Source organism: Aspergillus heteromorphus (assembly GCF_003184545.1).
Source record: "Aspergillus heteromorphus CBS 117.55 chromosome Unknown BO70scaffold_24, whole genome shotgun sequence".
NCBI classification, from domain to species: Eukaryota; Fungi; Ascomycota; class Eurotiomycetes; order Eurotiales; family Aspergillaceae; genus Aspergillus; species Aspergillus heteromorphus.
In genome coordinates, this window is record NW_020290429.1 from 385,545 (window position 1) to 402,439 (window position 16,895).

Genomic DNA, 16,895 nt, shown 5'->3' on the forward strand with positions numbered 1-16,895 from the left:
ATGCATGTCACTGTGATGTAAAGGGCCTGTCAGGTGACCCTCAACTGGCAACCAGCAACCAGCAGGCTGCGGTAAAAACTGCCTGCCCTACCATATCAGAACAATCCTGCCAGCCGTATGTGCACACTTCCAAGTTATCATCCTGAACCTGGCGGCAAGTGATCCTAGTGATCGACCGGCACGACCGTTGCCGCCGCATCGGCGGCAATGGCGGGTGGGTATCTACTCCGTGCTTTGTAGATACTAGACGGGATGGATAGTTGACGCCTTTCCCGCTCCTTTTGGGGAACTATGTATCTGGGCATGCATGAGTGCCCCGAGGGGGGAATGTCAACCTGTGTGATCGGTAGAGAGTGATGCTCCATACTATTCTCTACAAAGTACGGATTCTCGCGCCCCAGATTAAGCTTATGCTCCCCAGAGCAGAGCCGGGCGAGGCCCCACTGCAAGAAGACACGGTGCTGTGGTCAGTGTAACAACACAGTCAGTAGTAGATAGACTCATCTGTCTATCTCTCAAACTGTCCTGTGATCATGAGACCCCGGCCCTCACCCGTTCAGCCGGTTTTGCCACGAGGCATGTTGCGGTCACGGAACTTTGCACCGCACAAACCACCGACCTCGATCCCAGGTACTATGTACCAAAGGATGTGTCGATCCTCATCCCAGCCTTGAATGCGGGGCCTGCGACTTTGTACAGGAGATTGGTTAGAATAGACGAACGACGAAAGAAGCTGAGAGCCCCTTTCTATCAGACAGGCCAGCGGTGGCTGATGTAAGAAGACAAGTCTGGCTCAGGCTTGTCGGACCGCCGGTTGATTGTGCTCTGGTGGATCTCAACCTCAGACAAGCGTAGGATGGATGCCATCCCCATAGTACTGCGGGCCGGCGAACTTTTCCACCTATAGTATCGACTGTGCACCTCAAACACCTCAAGCACCTTTACTGCCTCGTGCCTTGTTGCTCTATTTTTCTCTCTGTCTGCCCTCTTTCTTTTTCTTTTTTTTTTTTTTGGCCTTTGGCCCCCCCCTCCCCTCCTCCCCCCTCCCCCCCTTCCCTTGCTTTTACTTTGCGGTTCGTTCGTCCGATGGCTGTCTTCCCCAGCCTGTCAGATCGCGAGTTCTCGATGCTACCCAGAAGTAGACTTTGGTCGTAGTCGTCATGTAATGGTTCTGTATGCCCTCCATGGCATTGGGTGCCATCCAACCTAGTTCGTAGGACTCGTGAGGGCAACCCGACGGGGCCACGGAGGTTGCAGCAGGTGGTCTGCTCCGTGCCACACTCCCCCCTCTGACGGCCCGAAGGTAGCGGCCTAGGGGACTCCATCCCCATCCTGGAATACCTACCTGTCACTCTATATGCCCCTCGCCCCAAATGGAGATTCCATCACGGGGCTAGGCTGGTGACACCTAAGCGTCCCCAGCCCTCGCAGATTGCGCCATGAGCCATGGGAGCTAATCAAGACTTTTTTTTTTTTTTTTTTTTTGGTTGGAAGGAAGAGGTGTAAACCGCCCGCCAACGGTGTCCCTGCCAGTAAATCGAACAGAAACGGATATAAGGCGGTAATAATAGATACGCGGGCAGTCGCGATCCGAGACGCCTTGCGCTGGGCGAGACCGTAATTCTTGTTCAGGGACCGCAAGGAAATGAGTTAGGCTTTATTGTCAGGGCCCCTTGTTGGTGATCAACCAGAAAACCGGACCTCATGCCTGTTTGCTTTTGCCCCCTCCAGAAGCCTCCCATATCAAGCCCATTATTATCTGGCTCAAACGATGTGGCTTTGGGAGGTTGTTAGTCATAGTCCGGGTGATTAGTTATTAGTTGGCTGGCTTGTTTCTTGCTGGGTCTTCGTGCGTCTCCCAACGGCCCCCCCCCCCTTTCCCACCCGGTATAGAAAGCAGATCGCCTTCGATCACGTGCCTCCAGACGTTCCTCATCGGCCAAGTCCTCTCGACGCTCCTGGGTTTATATCCCTCGCCAACCCGCCTCGTGCCTCGTTGTCGCCCCTTTCGTGCCGTGGGAAACCTCCCCAGCGACGACGACCACCGACCGTTAGAGCCTCCCCATCCGTATTGGACATAACATGTCTGTTGATAGCAAGCCCGAAGCAGCAGTTCTTTTTTTTGGCAGTTGACAAGGTTAACAAGCCCTCGCCGTGTTACAAGAGAAAAAGAGGTGAGGGATTCTAGTTTCATATTGTCTTCTGTGGCTAGGTCGAGGGTTCGTTTTCTGGCAACCTGTCTCCAGCGTATGTCAGCCACCTGGGTGGGTGGAAGCAGTACCACCGAAGATTTCATCGGCGTTCCCAGTCGCGTGAATCGACTGACCAAGCGACAGCTCGACCACTAATCTAGTGATGCAATAGCATTCCCACATTCCCTGTTAGCCACCTTTCCTTCTGGAAAGGACGTGCTGTCCACCATGAACACCGAAAACCAGGGTAAACACCTTCCCTCCCTTGCTCCAGGGCCCCGCGGCCCGGTTGCTGCTGGCGCAACCACCTTAGCCAAGTCGAGAAAGAACTCAACGGCATGTTTGCCATGTAAACAGGCGAAGAGAAAGGTAAGGCCAAAATCCTGGACCCGTGGACTGGAGACGAGGGGAAATCAGAGGGGAGAAAAGGCGGGTTCGAGTCACACAGAAGCCACTGGCTCCTCCCTCACTCTCTCCCGATTGATCGATTCACGATACCCCCCGCTATCAATCTTCGGACTAACATTTCGGCTTCCCAGTGCAGTGGACGCCCACCACCCTGCAAAGCATGCCAAAACACGGGAGCAGACTGTATTTTCGACGAGACACTCGACCTAAGGCGGAAAGTTGCTGCTAGACGCACCCAGGGAGAGCTGGAATACTACCGAGGCCTGTTATACTCCCTTCTCGAAACGCTCCGTTCCGCAGATGAAGAGAAAGCCCGTCGAATGCTGGAAAGAATCCGTGGTAATGTTGATTTGAATGACATCACCGCAGCCATTGATGAGCCTGCCAATGATCTCAGTGACGGAAGTTCAGAGCACTCGAAAGGGGCAGAGGACGCCATATCTCAACACGAACGTCTGTTAGCCGACGCCCACTTGCGGATAACGGTGGAAAAGCTTTGCGATAATCCCTTATTCCGAATGCCTTCCGGGCCTTGGACGACTATCACCAATGATGACCACCTCATTTCGCACCTCATATCTCTGTACTTCACCTGGGACCATCCGTTATTGCAGGTCGTGGATCAAGACATATTCCTTAACCAGATGTGTTCTAGAGACAAGAATTCGGAGTGCTGCTCCTCGCTGCTTGTGAATAGCATGCTAGCAGTCGCAAGTGTGCGTCGCTTCCATCACCTGTCCTTTCCTTGAAGACGGGTTTCTGACAGTGACAAGATCTATTCCGATTTCCCAGAAGTGTTCGCCATACCGGATGATGAGACGTCACGAGGCCAACACTTCTACAATGAAGCGGAGCGGTTGTGGAAGGCGGAGGAAGGCCAAGTTTCGCTAGTCAACATTCAAGCCGTGGCCCTAATGAGTCGGTTGTATGATTTGCACAAATTCGCCTTTGCCGTGATCGAATGTGTATGATGACTGACTGTTTCAAGCCTGAAATTCCAGGGTAAAGAGAACCTAAGCTGGCTGATGCTCAGACAAGCGGTACAGCTTGGCCAGGACTTTGGCATGTTCACGTCCCCAAGGACAAGACACCGCCAATGGGAAGTGATGCCTTCCAGGATGCAGCATCTGGGTGCGATTACTGCCTGGGGTATTTTCATCTGCAACTCGTATGACTCCGTCTCCACCACATCTACCGGGCTAACAGCTAACCCCTGCAGTCAAACATCGCTGCAAAATGGCAAGGTTGCAGAATTGAAGCCTCCTAGGTATAAGCCATATCTCGTGAGTGGAATCGACGACCATATTCTGTGGACTCCGTACCCTCGCTTCAACCAGGTCGACTACGTCAAGAAACCGGCGCATCTCCGTTTTGTTGCGACCAAGATGATTGAACTGACGGAAATTGTGATCGATGTACAAGCCCTGTTGTTTGACAAGGGGCTCGACATGAGTATTGGCGAACTATGGATGGCGGCAGGTGGAATATATGTTCGGTTGAAAGATTGCCTTGGTGGTCTACCGGATATCCTCGACAGCGAGGATGAGAAAGTCCCACAAGTCTTATGCGTGTAGTAAGGGCATAAGCCAAATCCTTCGCCGGCTTGGCGATATCACGCACAGGTTCTAACGGCTGGTAGTATCGGATATCACCATACCATCGTGACACTGTTCCGGTTCTTCTTGGAGCATCAACAGTTTGGGCCGGCGTCACACCCATCTGAATTCGAGCAAGCCAAGCAGAAACAGCTCCAATCGGCAAAAGAAATCGTTCAGTACCTCCGCCTATACCATGAAAGTTATGGATTGCGCCAAATACCGCGGCAAATACTCGAGCCCACCAATAGTAGTCTGCTTGTATTGCTGGGCTTGGACGATGACGATTCGAAAGACGCGTTTGTCGAGCTCTGCCGGTTCATGGTGGCATTTAGTAAGAGGCTCGCGCTGGCCAAAGAGATGCTTCGCAACCTTGAAGGTATCGTTCGGTCCGCGAGGCTCAGGCTACCGCCAGAAGCCGTGGCCGTGCTAGATCACAAGGGGCTAGAGACTTCACAATGGCTGTGACCTAGCGCTTTGCGGGGGAGGGGGTTAGCAGTGCAGCCTTATCATACTCAAACAGACAAGATCCGTCCTATTTGTATCATGGAGCCATAGAGATATCAAATGGGATGGAAAGAGAACGAGATTGTTCAACAACGTTAAGCCCTTCCTAGGAAATGAAGTAATTCGCGTCTTGTGCCGTAGGGCGATTTGTTTTGGGGGGAGGGGGGTGAACTGCCACTTCCCGGTCAATGACGACCTGCATTTCGAAAGAGAACACGGGAAAGAAAAGGAACGACGATTGAATGTCTCCATGGACACTCTTGGGGGCCTGGGGGGATTGGGGGTGCCTTGAGAAGCCAGAGAGAGTCAGGAAGGATGAACGGAGCGCGGGCAAGTACGGGGAAGCGAAATTCGGAGAACTCGAGCTACGGCAGGGAGAAGGACGAGACCGGTGGATCGCAGCCCTGATCGAGAAGGACCCATGGCCAGGAGCCACTGACAGCTGGTTCGCCTCAAAGGATACCTTTTCCGCTGGCACGCACCAATGGTCGCCGGTACCATACTTCTGTGTTCGCCCGGCCACTAAGTATGATCCATCCGTCTACGATCCACGATCCATTCTGCACGATACCATCTATCAGATGGATGCATCAACTCCATGATGCAGTAGTGGTTTATAGGTTAATTTTAGGGCAGCCTCTGCCCTTACGTACCCCACAGCCATCGTAGGGACTGTCGTTATGAGTGAGGAGAGAAAGGAATGGCAATGGCAACACGTTCATCCTCCATCTGCGAGTGAACAACCCCCCCCCTCCCCCCCCTTCAATCTCTCTCTCGCACCTAGCACCGAGAACTATAGTGTCTTATCCACAAATGCGATTCCTTCAGGCAGCGGGGAGAAGGAAGCAGTTAGCCATGTATTCATTGCTTAGTCGCCTATGAGTTTATTGACTACCGCACCGACGTGGACCTTCTTCCCCTTAGGGAACCTGTCAATGGTAGTTGGATACTAGTACTAGTGCTCGCTCGCTGAAGGTAGATGCTTAAGTAGCTAAATGCCTCAATGCCCAAGTGTCCACGCACTACGGAGTGGTCCGTCGTGAGGACCAGTACATATTCGTAGCAGTCTCCGTTCAGCATTCAGGGAAGATCTTCTGAAACAACGGACAGAAAAAGGCAGCAATGCTACCACTATCAAGAAGCCCACTTCAAATCCCGATGGGTGAAATGACCAACCGGAAACTCCGAGAAAGACTAGCACGATTACGTATATCTACGCCGTTGGTACACATTCTTCGCGCGCAACCATTGTGGGATCCGCGTACAACCTAAGACAGAAGGGCAGACTCGAACAAGAACAGCCCCCAAGTCCAACACGTAAGGAGACGGTCAGAGCCAATTTTGGCTTTCCATCACCGGAGCACCACAGCAGGAAGACGAATCCCGAGGGAGAGTGAACGTCCTTGAATGCTCGGGAGTGCCCTGGAGCGAGTTGGAGTCCGGTGGAGGTCATCGTCCTCTACCGGAGTAACTAGCCGCATGGGGACGAGCTCGGGCCGGTCGAGGCCGAGCGGAAGAGGGATGCATACATGACTCAGCTTCCCCCCTTATGCACAGATAAGATAGGCACAACTCGTCCAAGCGAAAACCCTCAAAATTCCACTCCGAGTCGAAATCCCACACGCCGACGCCGAGTCGATACGCCAGACGTGCCCACCCCCTCCTCCCCACCCACGACCGCCGACCGTTTCCCCGACACTTCCCCCCAGTCGTCGACACACCTTTTTCACTCGCAAAAAAATGTCGTACGAAGAGCGCGCCAACGCGCACCCCAACCTGGGCGATGAGTCCGATGTCGAGGAGGAAGCGCTTGTCAACGACTACCGCGAGCAGGTCAACTTCGAGGATGGCATGAGTGACCTGGACCGGACGACATCCCTTGGAGGCGGTTCTCAGACCCAGGACCTCCAGGCACAGCTCGCTGCCGCCGCGACCCCGCTGGAGTACCAGGCCACCCTGGAGACCAAGTTCGCAAGCTACGACAACTACTGCAGCCTGTTCCACTACATCTTGAACTCGGATGGACCGGTTGAGCTGGAGGTTCCCTCTGTACGTATTCCTTTGAACTGCCGGAGTTCGTGGGCCGAGGCTGCTGGACTGGGTTGCCCAGTGCCACAATCAAAGCAAGCCTTGCTGGTCTGCCTGTCTTGTGTGCGGCGGAACTCGGTGGTTAATGCACGATGCTAATCGGCTTGCTTTTGCGTGTTCATAGTACTACTGGGCCTGGGACGTCATCGATGAGTTCATCTACCAGTTCGAATCCTTCTGCCGCTACCGCAACCGTGTCGCTCGCAGCGGCTCCAACGAGGAGGAGGCCCAGCTCCTGCGTGAGAACCCCAACACGTGGGGCTGCTACTCCGTGCTCAACGTCCTCTACTCCCTCATCCAAAGATCCCAGATCAACGAGCAGCTGGCCGCCATGAAGCGCGGCGAAGACCCCCTGGCCTACGCCGGCGAGTACGGCTCCCGCCCTCTCTACAAGATGCTGGGATACTTCTCCATCATCGGACTCCTGCGTGTCCACTGTCTGCTGGGTGACTTCAGCCTGGCCCTCAAGACCCTGGACGACATCGAGATGAACAAGAAGGCGATGTTCGCTCGCGTCATGGCGGCCCACTTCACCACCTACTACTACGTGGGTTTCTCCTACATGATGATGCGTCGCTATGGCGATGCCATCCGCATGTTCAGCCACATCCTGGTCTACGTCTCCCGGACCAAGAACTTCCAGAAGGGCGGCAACAGCTACGATGCTATTGCCAAGAAGAACGACCAGATGTACGCTCTGATCGCCATCTGTGTCGCTCTCCACCCCACCCGTCTGGACGACACCATCCACTCGGCTCTGCGGGAGAAGTACGGCGAGCAGCTCAACCGCCTGCAGCACGGCGGCCCCGACGCCCTCCCTCTCTTCGAGGAGCTCTTCCGCTCGGCCTGCCCCAAGTTCATCAGCCCCACCCCTCCCGACTTCGACAACCCGGCCATCAACGTCGACCCCGTCGACCACCACGCCGCCATCTTCATGGACGAGGTCAAGAACACCCTGTACAACCCTACCATCCGCTCCTACCTGAAGCTCTACACCACCATGGACCTGAAGAAGCTGGCTGGGTTCCTGGAGGTCGAGCCCGAGAAGCTCCGCTCCTGGCTGCTGATCAACAAGCAGCGCAGCCGTCAGGTGCGCTGGGTTGAGGGCGGCCTCCTGGAGGGCGAGCCGGTCAACGCCAACGACCTCGACTACGCTCTGGAGAACGACCTCATCCATGTCAGCGAGACCAAGGCCGGACGTCGCCTGGTTGACTGGTACCTCAGAAACCTTGCCCGCGTCTACTAAGTCGGTAGTCCGCTAGACCCGGCCCCCTTTCTGTCATCTAGATACATAAAATGTCCTGCCTCTTACTAAGATCCAGGACATACATCAGGTCTGGAAAAAAAAAACTGGACTGGACTGGACTGGACTGGACTGGACTGGACTGGGTCCATGAGGGAAGAATTCCGTCTCATTCTGGGGACCACGAAAACACTTGAAAGCGCTGGACTGAACAGAAGGCAAGGAGAATGGAACACAGATGGGGCCAGGGGGGAGGGGGGGTCGGACGTTTTTTTTTTTTTTCGAAACCAACAAATCCCTCAAGAAATTGTGGGTTTGAACGGTCATCTCATTCCTCATTTCCCTCAACCTCCTCTCTCTCAACACCCAACAACACCATTATGATTTTTTTTTTTATATTTTACTTATCTTTTCCCCCCTTTTTCATTGTCCATGCTTCTTATCACTCAGGGTTGCAAACCCCCTGACCGTCACGTCGCGGTCTCAGGGTTTGTTGGAGTCGACAAAAAGAACTTTCGAGGATTGATTCAAGGCGTATGCATTATGCTTATGTTTGGTTTTTGCTTACTGTTTGTCACGTCTGGTCTGTGCATCATGACCGTTTGTTGTTGCTTGCACGGTACAGGGAGGATTCAGCTAGCTAGCAGGGGGGAGAGAATGTTGTAGAATCTGCATGATGAAATAGATGATGATTCTTAAAACTCGGTATATCCACCAGACTAGATAGAGACTTGGTAACCGTCTCGACTGACTGACTATCTTAAAAGGGAATAGGGAGAAAAGAGGGGTATAGTTATTACTCTATCACAACCAAATATTCTAGTATGATAAAAATACACATGTACATGTGGCGTCGGAGAATAGACAAACCGGGCAGCCACAGCAGGGTCGAGCTCGAATCGTAATTCATCCCCCATCAACCGCCGAACAGATGATCAATCCTGGACATCGAAACTGGTCCCGCAGCCACAGTTACTCGTAGCGCGGGGGTTATCGACAATCTTGAACTGACTTCCAATCAATTCCATGGTGTAGTCCACCGTGCTTCCAGACAAGAGCTCCAGGGACGGCTCATCCATGACCACTTTCGCCTCGCCGGCCGAGGCGTCGCCCTCTGCCCGCTCCGCTTCGAACACGGTATCTTCCTCCGGGTCGATCTTAGACGCCGCCTCAAGCGACATCATATACTGAAACCCATGGCAGCCTCCACTGGTTACTGTGATCCGGAGGTGGTGGTACGGGTTCTCTTCCTTCGTCACTGACGGAGAAGAGGTTGGGTCTGTGATTTCTCGGAGACGCTGTCAACCACGTTAGTTTCTGAGCAATGGCATAGTGAAAAAAAAATATGGCATCAAAGAGCGTGCGAGCATAGCATATCGCCAGCAAAAAAAAATAAGCCAAAACCAGTGGAATGGACCCTTTCCCTTCCAACCAAAAAAAAAATAAAATAAAAAACATACAACAGAAGGGATTCGCTGGTGGTCACCCACCCAACTACTAACCTCCCGGCGTGTGGCTTAAGTACGGCTGAGCGGACGGGAAGCCCTGTTCTCCACACCCTATGGTCGTATGTGGTAGACAGACCGTTTCCACGGGCCTTATCGTGGCCAGAGCTAAGCCCGTGCTTCGACGCAACGCTCTTCCGTCTCAAGCCATCGCCACAGCTCCTGCTCCTGCCTGTTGTATGTATTCCGAGCCAGACGACAACCAAACAGTGTATATGAACGCACGCAAACAGGGAGATATTCAACGTACCTCCGCGGCGATGTCGGAGATATTGATCAATAGCTCGTTTCCATCGTCGTCAACTCTCGGGTTTTGTGTGACCTTGGCGCCGGGGCGGACGGTGGACGAAGAGAAGGCGGCGCGTTGTTGGAAGGCGTCGAAGCGGAGGGCGGATTGCTGCGAGGAAGCGGTTCTCTGGGGAAGGGTGTTTCTTGATCGAGGGAAGGGACGGAGGGCGGCTCGTTGGGAGATGGAATCGCAGAAGGATGCGGAGAAGTTCAAGGTCGGCGCCGGTGACGAGAATGCAGAAACCGCTGCACGGGGAACATGGGGTCGAGATAGCCGGCGAGCGGCTGTTGATAGGACCGGGCGAGACATGTTTGGTGTCGGAGACGGTCTCTGCGAGGTGATCGCTCGGGGTTGCAACTGACTTTGCTCTGGGTATCTTGAGGCGTTGGAGGAATTGTTTGATTGATTATATATCAAGCCAAGGGTGGTACTGCCGTTAGTCAGAAGGCTCCGCATGACGCCATTGGCCGATCGGGTGCCGGCAAGAGGCGGCAGAATCGCGGCCGCCCGAGATAATCAATCGCGGGGAACCGCCGGGCGATGACTACTACCACTTACTACTTGATGGCTCGGCTGTTCTTCTCTCCTGGAGCTCATGTGGATGTATAGTAGTCGTTGGTCTTGGATATTTACAGGTTGCAGCTGCGCAGGAGTACATATTACGCCAGCCAGACCGACAACGCCCCCGCAATCATGACACCCCACCTGCATGCTGAGCCCAGCAACGGCTCCCCGCCTTACCGCGATGATATCAGGGCGTTCACTAAGGGATATGCAGAGTCTCTCGATGCACAGGACCCTTTGCGCCACTTTCGGCAAGAATTTCTCATTCCCTCTAAAGTCGATCTGACCAGAAAGTCTCTGGCCACTGACGGCTGTACGTGCCATTGCGCTATCCGCTCCTAGATTCCCACTAACCAGTTGTGATTGCAATCAGCCAATGAAGAGTCTGACCCGAGGTGTATATATCTTTGTGGAAACTCACTGGGCGTCCAACCTCGCAACACCCGCAAGTACATTGATCAATACCTTCGAACATGGGCCATCAAGGGCGTAACAGGCCATTTCCTGCCACACGAGGATCAATTGCTTCCGCCGTTCGTCGATGTGGACGACGCCGGCGCAAGGCTAATGGCGCCCATTGTGGGAGCTCACCAAAGTGAGGTGGCGGTGATGGGCACATTGACGGCAAACCTGCATCTGCTGATGGCAGGCTTCTACCAGCCGACCCAGGAAAGATACAAAATTATCATAGAGGGAAAGGCGTTCCCAAGTGACCATGTAGGATTCAACCGGCAATGCCCCTGCGAAAGTATGGTTATTTATTGCTGATGGTTATTGAAACAGTACGCCGTCGAGTCCCAGATCAGACACCACAATCTGCGCCCCGAGGATGCAATGGTTCTTATCGAGCCGGAAGATCTCGACAAGCCGATTTTGCGGACGGAGCAAATACTTCAAGTCATTGACGAACATGCCGACAGTACGGCCCTTGTTCTTCTCTCTGCCATCCAGTTCTATACCGGACAGTATTTTGATATCGAGAAGATTACCGCTCATGCTCAGTCAAAGGGTATCCTTGTTGGTTGGGACTGTGCTCACGCAGCCGGAAATGTCGACCTGCGCCTGCACGACTGGAATGTCGATTTCGCGGCGTGGTGCAATTACAAGTATCTCAACAGCGGCCCGGGTGGCATGGCAGGCTTGTTCGTTCACGAAAAGCATGATCGAGCAGAAGGGGGAAATGCCAGCGGCGAAGGAGAGTCCTTTCGCCCGCGACTCTCAGGATGGTGGGGAAGCGACAAGAAAACCCGCTTCCTGATGGACAATCGTTCGTGCTACCGCCCCTGTACATCGAATATGATCACTAATTGAACCTGCAGACTTTCGCCCCCAACCGGGTGCTGCAGGATACCAGCTATCGAATCCATCCGTCTTGGACATGAACGCCGTCGCAGCCTCTCTCGAGCTGTTTAACCGGACATCAATGGCCGAGATCCGCCAAAAGTCTTTGAAGATCACAGCCTACTTGGAACATCTTCTTCTGGCTGCCCCTTTCGGCTCAGCCTCCTCCGAGAAACGGCCCTTCTCCATCATAACGCCCTCTAACCCAGCGGAGCGTGGTGCGCAACTCAGTCTGCGCTTGAAGCCTGGTCTTTTGGATAACGTCCTGGAGACTCTGGAGGGGAACGGGGTGGTAATCGACGAGAGGAAACCAGACGTCATCAGAGTTGCCCCGGCACCACTGTACAATACCTACACGGAGGTGTGGGAGTTTTGCCGGGTATTTTTCGAGGCATGCGAGAAAGCTGTACAAGCCCAGCAGTAACCCGAGGGACGACAAGAAGACAATTTACGTCGGGTATACAGTACGAAGTGACGATGTTCGACGCTCCGGGCTCACTTCATCTCTCAACTCGAATGGCATCATTCCTTCCATATGAAACCTACTATCCCAGAGAGACTGACATCTGACCTCAAAACATAGGCTCGAAGAGGAGTCGTCCTTGGATACATATCATTTTGCATAAACCTCTCTGGACAAATATTCATACTTTTTTGATCATCTATCGATGGGCTTGTGCATATAGATCCTTACCCAAGCCCCCATACATAATATCTACACTATCTGGTTGACAGCTTCTGCCGAAGGATGAAGGCAAGGCTACGAGAGATGGATCCACAGATTTATTGGATATTGCGACTCATTGTCAGCACTGATATGAATGAATGAAACTCAGTACCAAGCTGATCACAAGCACGCTCGCTTGATGTAAAAACTCGCTATTATCACTCTGCCACTCCGTCATTCTTATTTTTGTTCTTTTCTCAGATGACACCGTAAAATCATTCTGCTGATCGATCACCCAAAAGCAAAGTAAGCCCGCTCCAACGGTTGCCGTTCGGACTCCCAAGCTAGCCAATCTGACCTCGTAGTTCTGTAGCACTGCCGTGTTAGCAAACGTGTCGAGGAATAGTAACCCGATGGGAGATGGAAGCACATACGGCAAAAGTCCCATAGCATTAACCTTCCAAACACCCAAGCACAACAGCCCCAGCTGCATGACGACATAGATAGCCTTGACCCCCAGGAGTTTCGCGTGGGTGCCTTCCGTATCGAACTTGGCGAACACGGCGTTGGTGTTGATCAGACCCTGGATCGGGCCCTTGAACAGCATGAACACCATCATGATGCTGAAGATCTGCAGACTGTTTCCGGACATGTACATCATGATCGCGTTCATGGGGATCTGCTTGGAGGGAGCTAGCGCGATTTCCCACGCCTTCTTGAGCTTCAGGGTATCGGTTTCGACGGGCTTTGCCGGGGCGGAGGTGGCTGCGGACTGTTGGGCACGTTGCTGGACGGAGACATGGGGGTTAGTTTTCGTTGCGCACCCCCCAAGGGACGGAGATGGAGTGATCATCAACGTACATTCTTGGATGCCATCTTCTTCGCGTAGCCGGGAGGATCAGGGATGCTGGATGCGTGTTTGGAGAGGCGCGGCATAGGGGTGTTCATCCTCACAACCCATTCGGGCGGCGGAGGGGGATTGAGAGGCAACGAGGCCATAGTGACGGGATTGAGGTCGCAAGACGCTCAGTGATGGGTGTTTCGGGGAGTCGGGGAGTCGCTGACAGATAGAGTGACGCTGATCGGGGCGGGAAGAGGAGCCTGAGGAGGACATCCGGATGGGATTTCTCCACAAGCGCGCGCGGAGTTGGCGGCTCCCGATCCACTCCTGATTCTCACCCTCTGGACCCTCCAAACCCCCCCCCAAGTCGCCGACGCTGGCCAGAATACATTCACTCCCTCCCTCCATCAATTGAGGTCGCAACTTCCATCAATTGACACCAGGTTGGCTTCTCTCCCCCCTCCCCCCCCCCTCTTCCAACCCCATCGCCCGCTGGCATCCCCCGTGCCATGGACGCTAACGGCTCTAGCCCCCCCTCTCCGATGCATGGAAGCTTCGGAGCAGCAGACCAGCTAAGGATCGATTCCCCTTGAAGCTCCTCGACCTACGCGCGAACGGCCCCCTTGGCGTCCTCGAAACAAACCTCCCATGCCATTTGGCGCTGTCGCCAGAGTCACCATTCCCGCATAATATCCCGAAACCAGAAGACCAACTCAGCGCCGCTGACTTTCGTGGTTCATCATGAGTTCCGGCGGGGGAGATGCGAAACTGTTCGCCAGGGTATGTACCTCCGTGCCTCTAACCCTCCTCTCCGGCGGTTCACCGGACCATCAATCCCATCCACCTATCCACCTATCCACGGTGACAAGGCCTGTGGCGTGTGCTTATCGTTCTCCCGCTTCCCCTCTCTCACATTGTTTCACATGGCCCGAGCCCTGGCTTTGTCCCCCTCCATCAGGTGGCTTGCACTGTCGCCATGCTCCTGTTCCCCCTCCCCGGACCCTATTATGGCCGTGTCGATAGTCAACACCTCCCAGGCTGTTATACCATACGCCCCTCATGTTTCTCATGACCCCTCCCACAGTGCACTATGCCCATGGCTCACCATTCTCTCGTTCGAAACAGGGCAAAGTCGCTGAGCTGCGACAGGAGTTGAACAGCGGCGGCAAGAAAGACAAGAACCATTCCGCCAAGAAGATCGCGCTCAAGAAGATTGTCGCAAACATGACCATGAGCAACAACGATATGGTCGCCTTGTTCCCGGATGTCATCGGCTGCATGAACCTGCCCAGCTTGGAGATAAAGAAGATGTACGTTGGAGAGAAGGCATCGCATTCTGCTAGCACTGACTTATCTTGTCTTGCATCATAGGTGTTTCCTGTTCCTGGTCAATTACTCAAGAGCGAAACCCGAGACTGCAATGAAGGCGCTGCCGATTCTGGTTGATGTATGGCGGAAACTCCCATGGGAAGGCGTTTACAAGCTAATCCGTTGGATATCAGGACATGGAAGACTCGAATCCCCTTGTGCGCGCACTGGCACTACGCACCATCTCCTACATTCATGTGCGCGAGTTTGTCGAGGCGACCTTTCAACCCGTCAAGCGACTGATGGGGGACATGGACCCTTATGTTCGCAAGACCGCCGCATTCTGCGTTGCTAAACTTTACGAGCACGACAAGAAGCTGGTGGAGACTTCCGACCTGATTGACCGACTTAACAACATGCTGAAAGACGAGAACCCGACTGTCGTTTCCAGCGTCCTTGCGTCCCTGGTGGATATATGGGGCCGCAGTGAATCCATCTCCCTATCCATCGACTACACTAGCGCATCCAAGCTGGTCTCGATCTTACCAGACTGCTCTGAGTATGGATAATGCCCACATGCCCGGTGATCGGTTGCTGACATTAGACAGATGGGGCCAGTCTTACATCCTGGAGGCCATGATGTCCTATGTTCCCCAAGATTCCGCAGAAGCCCTGTTGCTGGCGGAGCGAATAGCCCCCCGCCTATCGCATTCCAACTCTGCCGTTGTTCTGACCTCCATCCGGGTCATCCTCTACCTCATGAACTATATTGCCGACGAAAGACATGTCTCCTCTCTTGCGAAAAAGCTTTCGCCTCCCCTTGTCACCCTTCTCTCCAAGCCCCCAGAGGTCCAATATCTGGCACTCCGCAACGCCATCCTTATCCTACAAAAGAGACCAGAGGTCCTTCGGAACGACATCCGTGTGTTCTTTTGCAACTACAACGATCCGATCTACGTCAAAGTAACCAAACTGGAGTTAATATTCATGCTGACAACTAAAGAGAACATCTCCGTGGTCCTTGCGGAACTAAGGGAGTAAGTCACTCACTCGCCCTCTTTTAACTCTCATCCAATTACTAACCAACCCCCCAGATACGCTACGGAAATCGACGTCCACTTCGTGCGCAAAGCCGTGCGTGCCATCGGAAAACTCGCCATCAAGATCGAATCCGCCGCACGACAGTGCATCGACACCCTTCTTGACCTGGTGAACGCCAAGATCCCCTATATCGTGCAGGAGGCCACCGTCGTCATCCGCAACATCTTCCGCAAGTACCCCAACCAGTACGAGAGCATCATCGGCAACGTGATCCAGAACATCGACGAACTGGACGAGCCCGAAGCCAAGGCGGCCATCATCTGGATCATCGGCCAGTACGCCGACCGCATCGAGAACTCCGACGGCCTGCTCCAGGACTACCTGGCGACGTTCCACGACGAGACCGTCGAAGTCCAACTCGCTCTCCTAACCGCCACCGTCAAATTCTTCATCCAACGCCCAACAAAGGGCCAACAGCTCGTCCCCCAAGTTCTCAAATGGTGCACCGAAGAAACCGACGACCCCGACCTCCGCGACAGAGGCTACATGTACTGGCGTCTGCTCTCCACCGACCCCGCGGCCGCCAAACAGGTCGTCATGGGCCAGAAACCGCCCATCAGCGCCGAAAGCGAGAAACTCGACTCGCGCACCCTGGAAGAACTGTGTCTCAACGTCGGCACACTCGCCACCGTCTACCTCAAGCCCGTCCAGCAGGTCTTCCGCTCCGCGCGCACAAGACGCCTACAGTACAGCCCGGCCCTCCAGCGCCCCAAGGAGGAAGCCGTCAACGCGGCCTGGCAATTCCCCGATCCCGCCTCCAGCCCGACGGCCGCGCTCAACGCCGGCGCTTTTGCCAATAACAGCGCGCAATCGGCCCAACCCGCCGACATGAACGCCGCCGTCAGTGCCGCGGACAGCTACTTCAACAGCGTCGGCACCCAGCAGATGGCGGCGCTGGATCTCGGCGGTAGGGAAGATGATGGCGGGGCCGGCGGCGGTGGCGCCCTGCAGACCCAGTACGTCGTCAACCAGAACCAACAGCTGGTGTATCAACCCCAGTTGGCTGGTGGTGCCGCTACCGGGGAGTTGTTGTTGCTGTAATCTACGTATAGACATTCGTTGTCTTGTTAATCATCCTGTCTCTTTTCACTTTTCTTTTTTTTTTCTTTATCCTTTTTTCCTCCTTATAGATAAACGTTTTGACAATTCCTTTTTTGAGCGGCGTCAATGCAATCACTCGCAGGCAGGGACTTGTGATATACATCTTACTGTATTTTTTTTCCCCTATTGACTTTCTTTCTTTCCT

General features: G+C 54.0%; 7 protein-coding genes across 7 annotated transcripts; 4 read left to right on the top strand and 3 right to left on the bottom strand.

Moving 5' to 3' along the window:
- Positions 1–1,750: 1,750 nt before the first annotated feature.
- On the bottom strand, positions 1,751–2,608 carry BO70DRAFT_111136 (uncharacterized protein). The gene has a single exon (XM_025537878.1). It carries the CDS (start codon positions 2,294–2,296, stop codon positions 1,817–1,819), a length of 480 nt encoding a protein of 159 aa, XP_025396848.1. The 5' UTR covers positions 2,297–2,608; the 3' UTR covers positions 1,751–1,816.
- Positions 2,421–4,663, top strand: BO70DRAFT_373157 (putative C6 transcription factor; the record flags this gene model as incomplete). Its single annotated transcript, XM_025544897.1, has 6 exons — positions 2,421–2,561; positions 2,732–3,316; positions 3,374–3,525; positions 3,589–3,768; positions 3,820–4,173; positions 4,240–4,663. 6 exons carry the CDS (start codon positions 2,421–2,423, stop codon positions 4,661–4,663), a joined length of 1,836 nt encoding a protein of 611 aa, XP_025396849.1.
- Positions 4,664–6,442: 1,779 nt separating this feature from the next.
- Positions 6,443–8,036, top strand: BO70DRAFT_297292 (putative eukaryotic translation initiation factor 3 subunit EifCl; the record flags this gene model as incomplete). Its single annotated transcript, XM_025539561.1, has 2 exons — positions 6,443–6,751; positions 6,915–8,036. The coding sequence occupies 2 exons, from the start codon at positions 6,443–6,445 to the stop codon at positions 8,034–8,036; spliced, it is 1,431 nt and encodes a 476-aa protein (XP_025396850.1).
- A 789-nt stretch (positions 8,037–8,825) lies between these two features.
- On the bottom strand, positions 8,826–10,283 carry BO70DRAFT_341695 (HesB/IscA family protein; the record flags this gene model as incomplete). The annotated part of the gene is made up of 2 exons (XM_025541340.1): positions 8,826–9,331; positions 9,789–10,283. 2 exons carry the CDS (start codon positions 10,281–10,283, stop codon positions 8,969–8,971), a joined length of 858 nt encoding a protein of 285 aa, XP_025396851.1. The 3' UTR covers positions 8,826–8,968.
- Positions 10,284–10,405: 122 nt separating this feature from the next.
- On the top strand, positions 10,406–12,580 carry bna5-1 (kynureninase). Its single transcript, XM_025548242.1, has 4 exons — positions 10,406–10,704; positions 10,765–11,108; positions 11,175–11,658; positions 11,711–12,580. Exons 1-4 carry the CDS (start codon positions 10,521–10,523, stop codon positions 12,154–12,156), a joined length of 1,458 nt encoding a protein of 485 aa, XP_025396852.1. The 5' UTR covers positions 10,406–10,520; the 3' UTR covers positions 12,157–12,580.
- On the bottom strand, positions 12,508–13,546 carry BO70DRAFT_364595 (ER membrane protein complex subunit 4). The gene is made up of 3 exons (XM_025543845.1): positions 13,261–13,546; positions 12,834–13,186; positions 12,508–12,766 (listed from the first exon to the last, which is right to left on the bottom strand). The coding sequence occupies exons 1-3, from the start codon at positions 13,396–13,398 to the stop codon at positions 12,691–12,693; spliced, it is 567 nt and encodes a 188-aa protein (XP_025396853.1). The 5' UTR covers positions 13,399–13,546; the 3' UTR covers positions 12,508–12,690.
- A 753-nt stretch (positions 13,547–14,299) lies between these two features.
- Positions 14,300–16,690, top strand: BO70DRAFT_398904 (putative AP-2 adaptor complex subunit beta; the record flags this gene model as incomplete). Its single annotated transcript, XM_025546818.1, has 5 exons — positions 14,300–14,550; positions 14,612–14,687; positions 14,743–15,107; positions 15,157–15,585; positions 15,643–16,690. 5 exons carry the CDS (start codon positions 14,300–14,302, stop codon positions 16,688–16,690), a joined length of 2,169 nt encoding a protein of 722 aa, XP_025396854.1.
- Positions 16,691–16,895: the final 205 nt, after the last annotated feature.

What these genes read in the sequence shown, in the direction of transcription:
- bna5-1 (XM_025548242.1), top strand. Translation starts at nt 10,521, where the DNA reads ATGACACCCCACCTGCATGCTGAGCCCAGCAACGGCTCCCCGCCTTAC. An exon ending in GTCTCTGGCCACTGACGGCT is followed by an intron (nt 10,705 to 10,764) that starts GTACGTGCCATT and finishes GATTGCAATCAG; the next exon opens with CCAATGAAGAGTCTGACCCG. An exon ending in CCGCTTCCTGATGGACAATC is followed by an intron (nt 11,659 to 11,710) that starts GTTCGTGCTACC and finishes TTGAACCTGCAG; the next exon opens with ACTTTCGCCCCCAACCGGGT.
- BO70DRAFT_364595 (XM_025543845.1), bottom strand. Translation starts at nt 13,398, where the DNA reads ATGGCCTCGTTGCCTCTCAATCCCCCTCCGCCGCCCGAATGGGTTGTG. An exon ending in AGAAGATGGCATCCAAGAAT is followed by an intron (nt 13,187 to 13,260) that starts GTACGTTGATGA and finishes GTCTCCGTCCAG; the next exon opens with CAACGTGCCCAACAGTCCGC. An exon ending in AATGCTATGGGACTTTTGCC is followed by an intron (nt 12,767 to 12,833) that starts GTATGTGCTTCC and finishes GCAGTGCTACAG; the next exon opens with AACTACGAGGTCAGATTGGC.
- BO70DRAFT_111136 (XM_025537878.1), bottom strand. Translation starts at nt 2,296, where the DNA reads ATGAAATCTTCGGTGGTACTGCTTCCACCCACCCAGGTGGCTGACATA.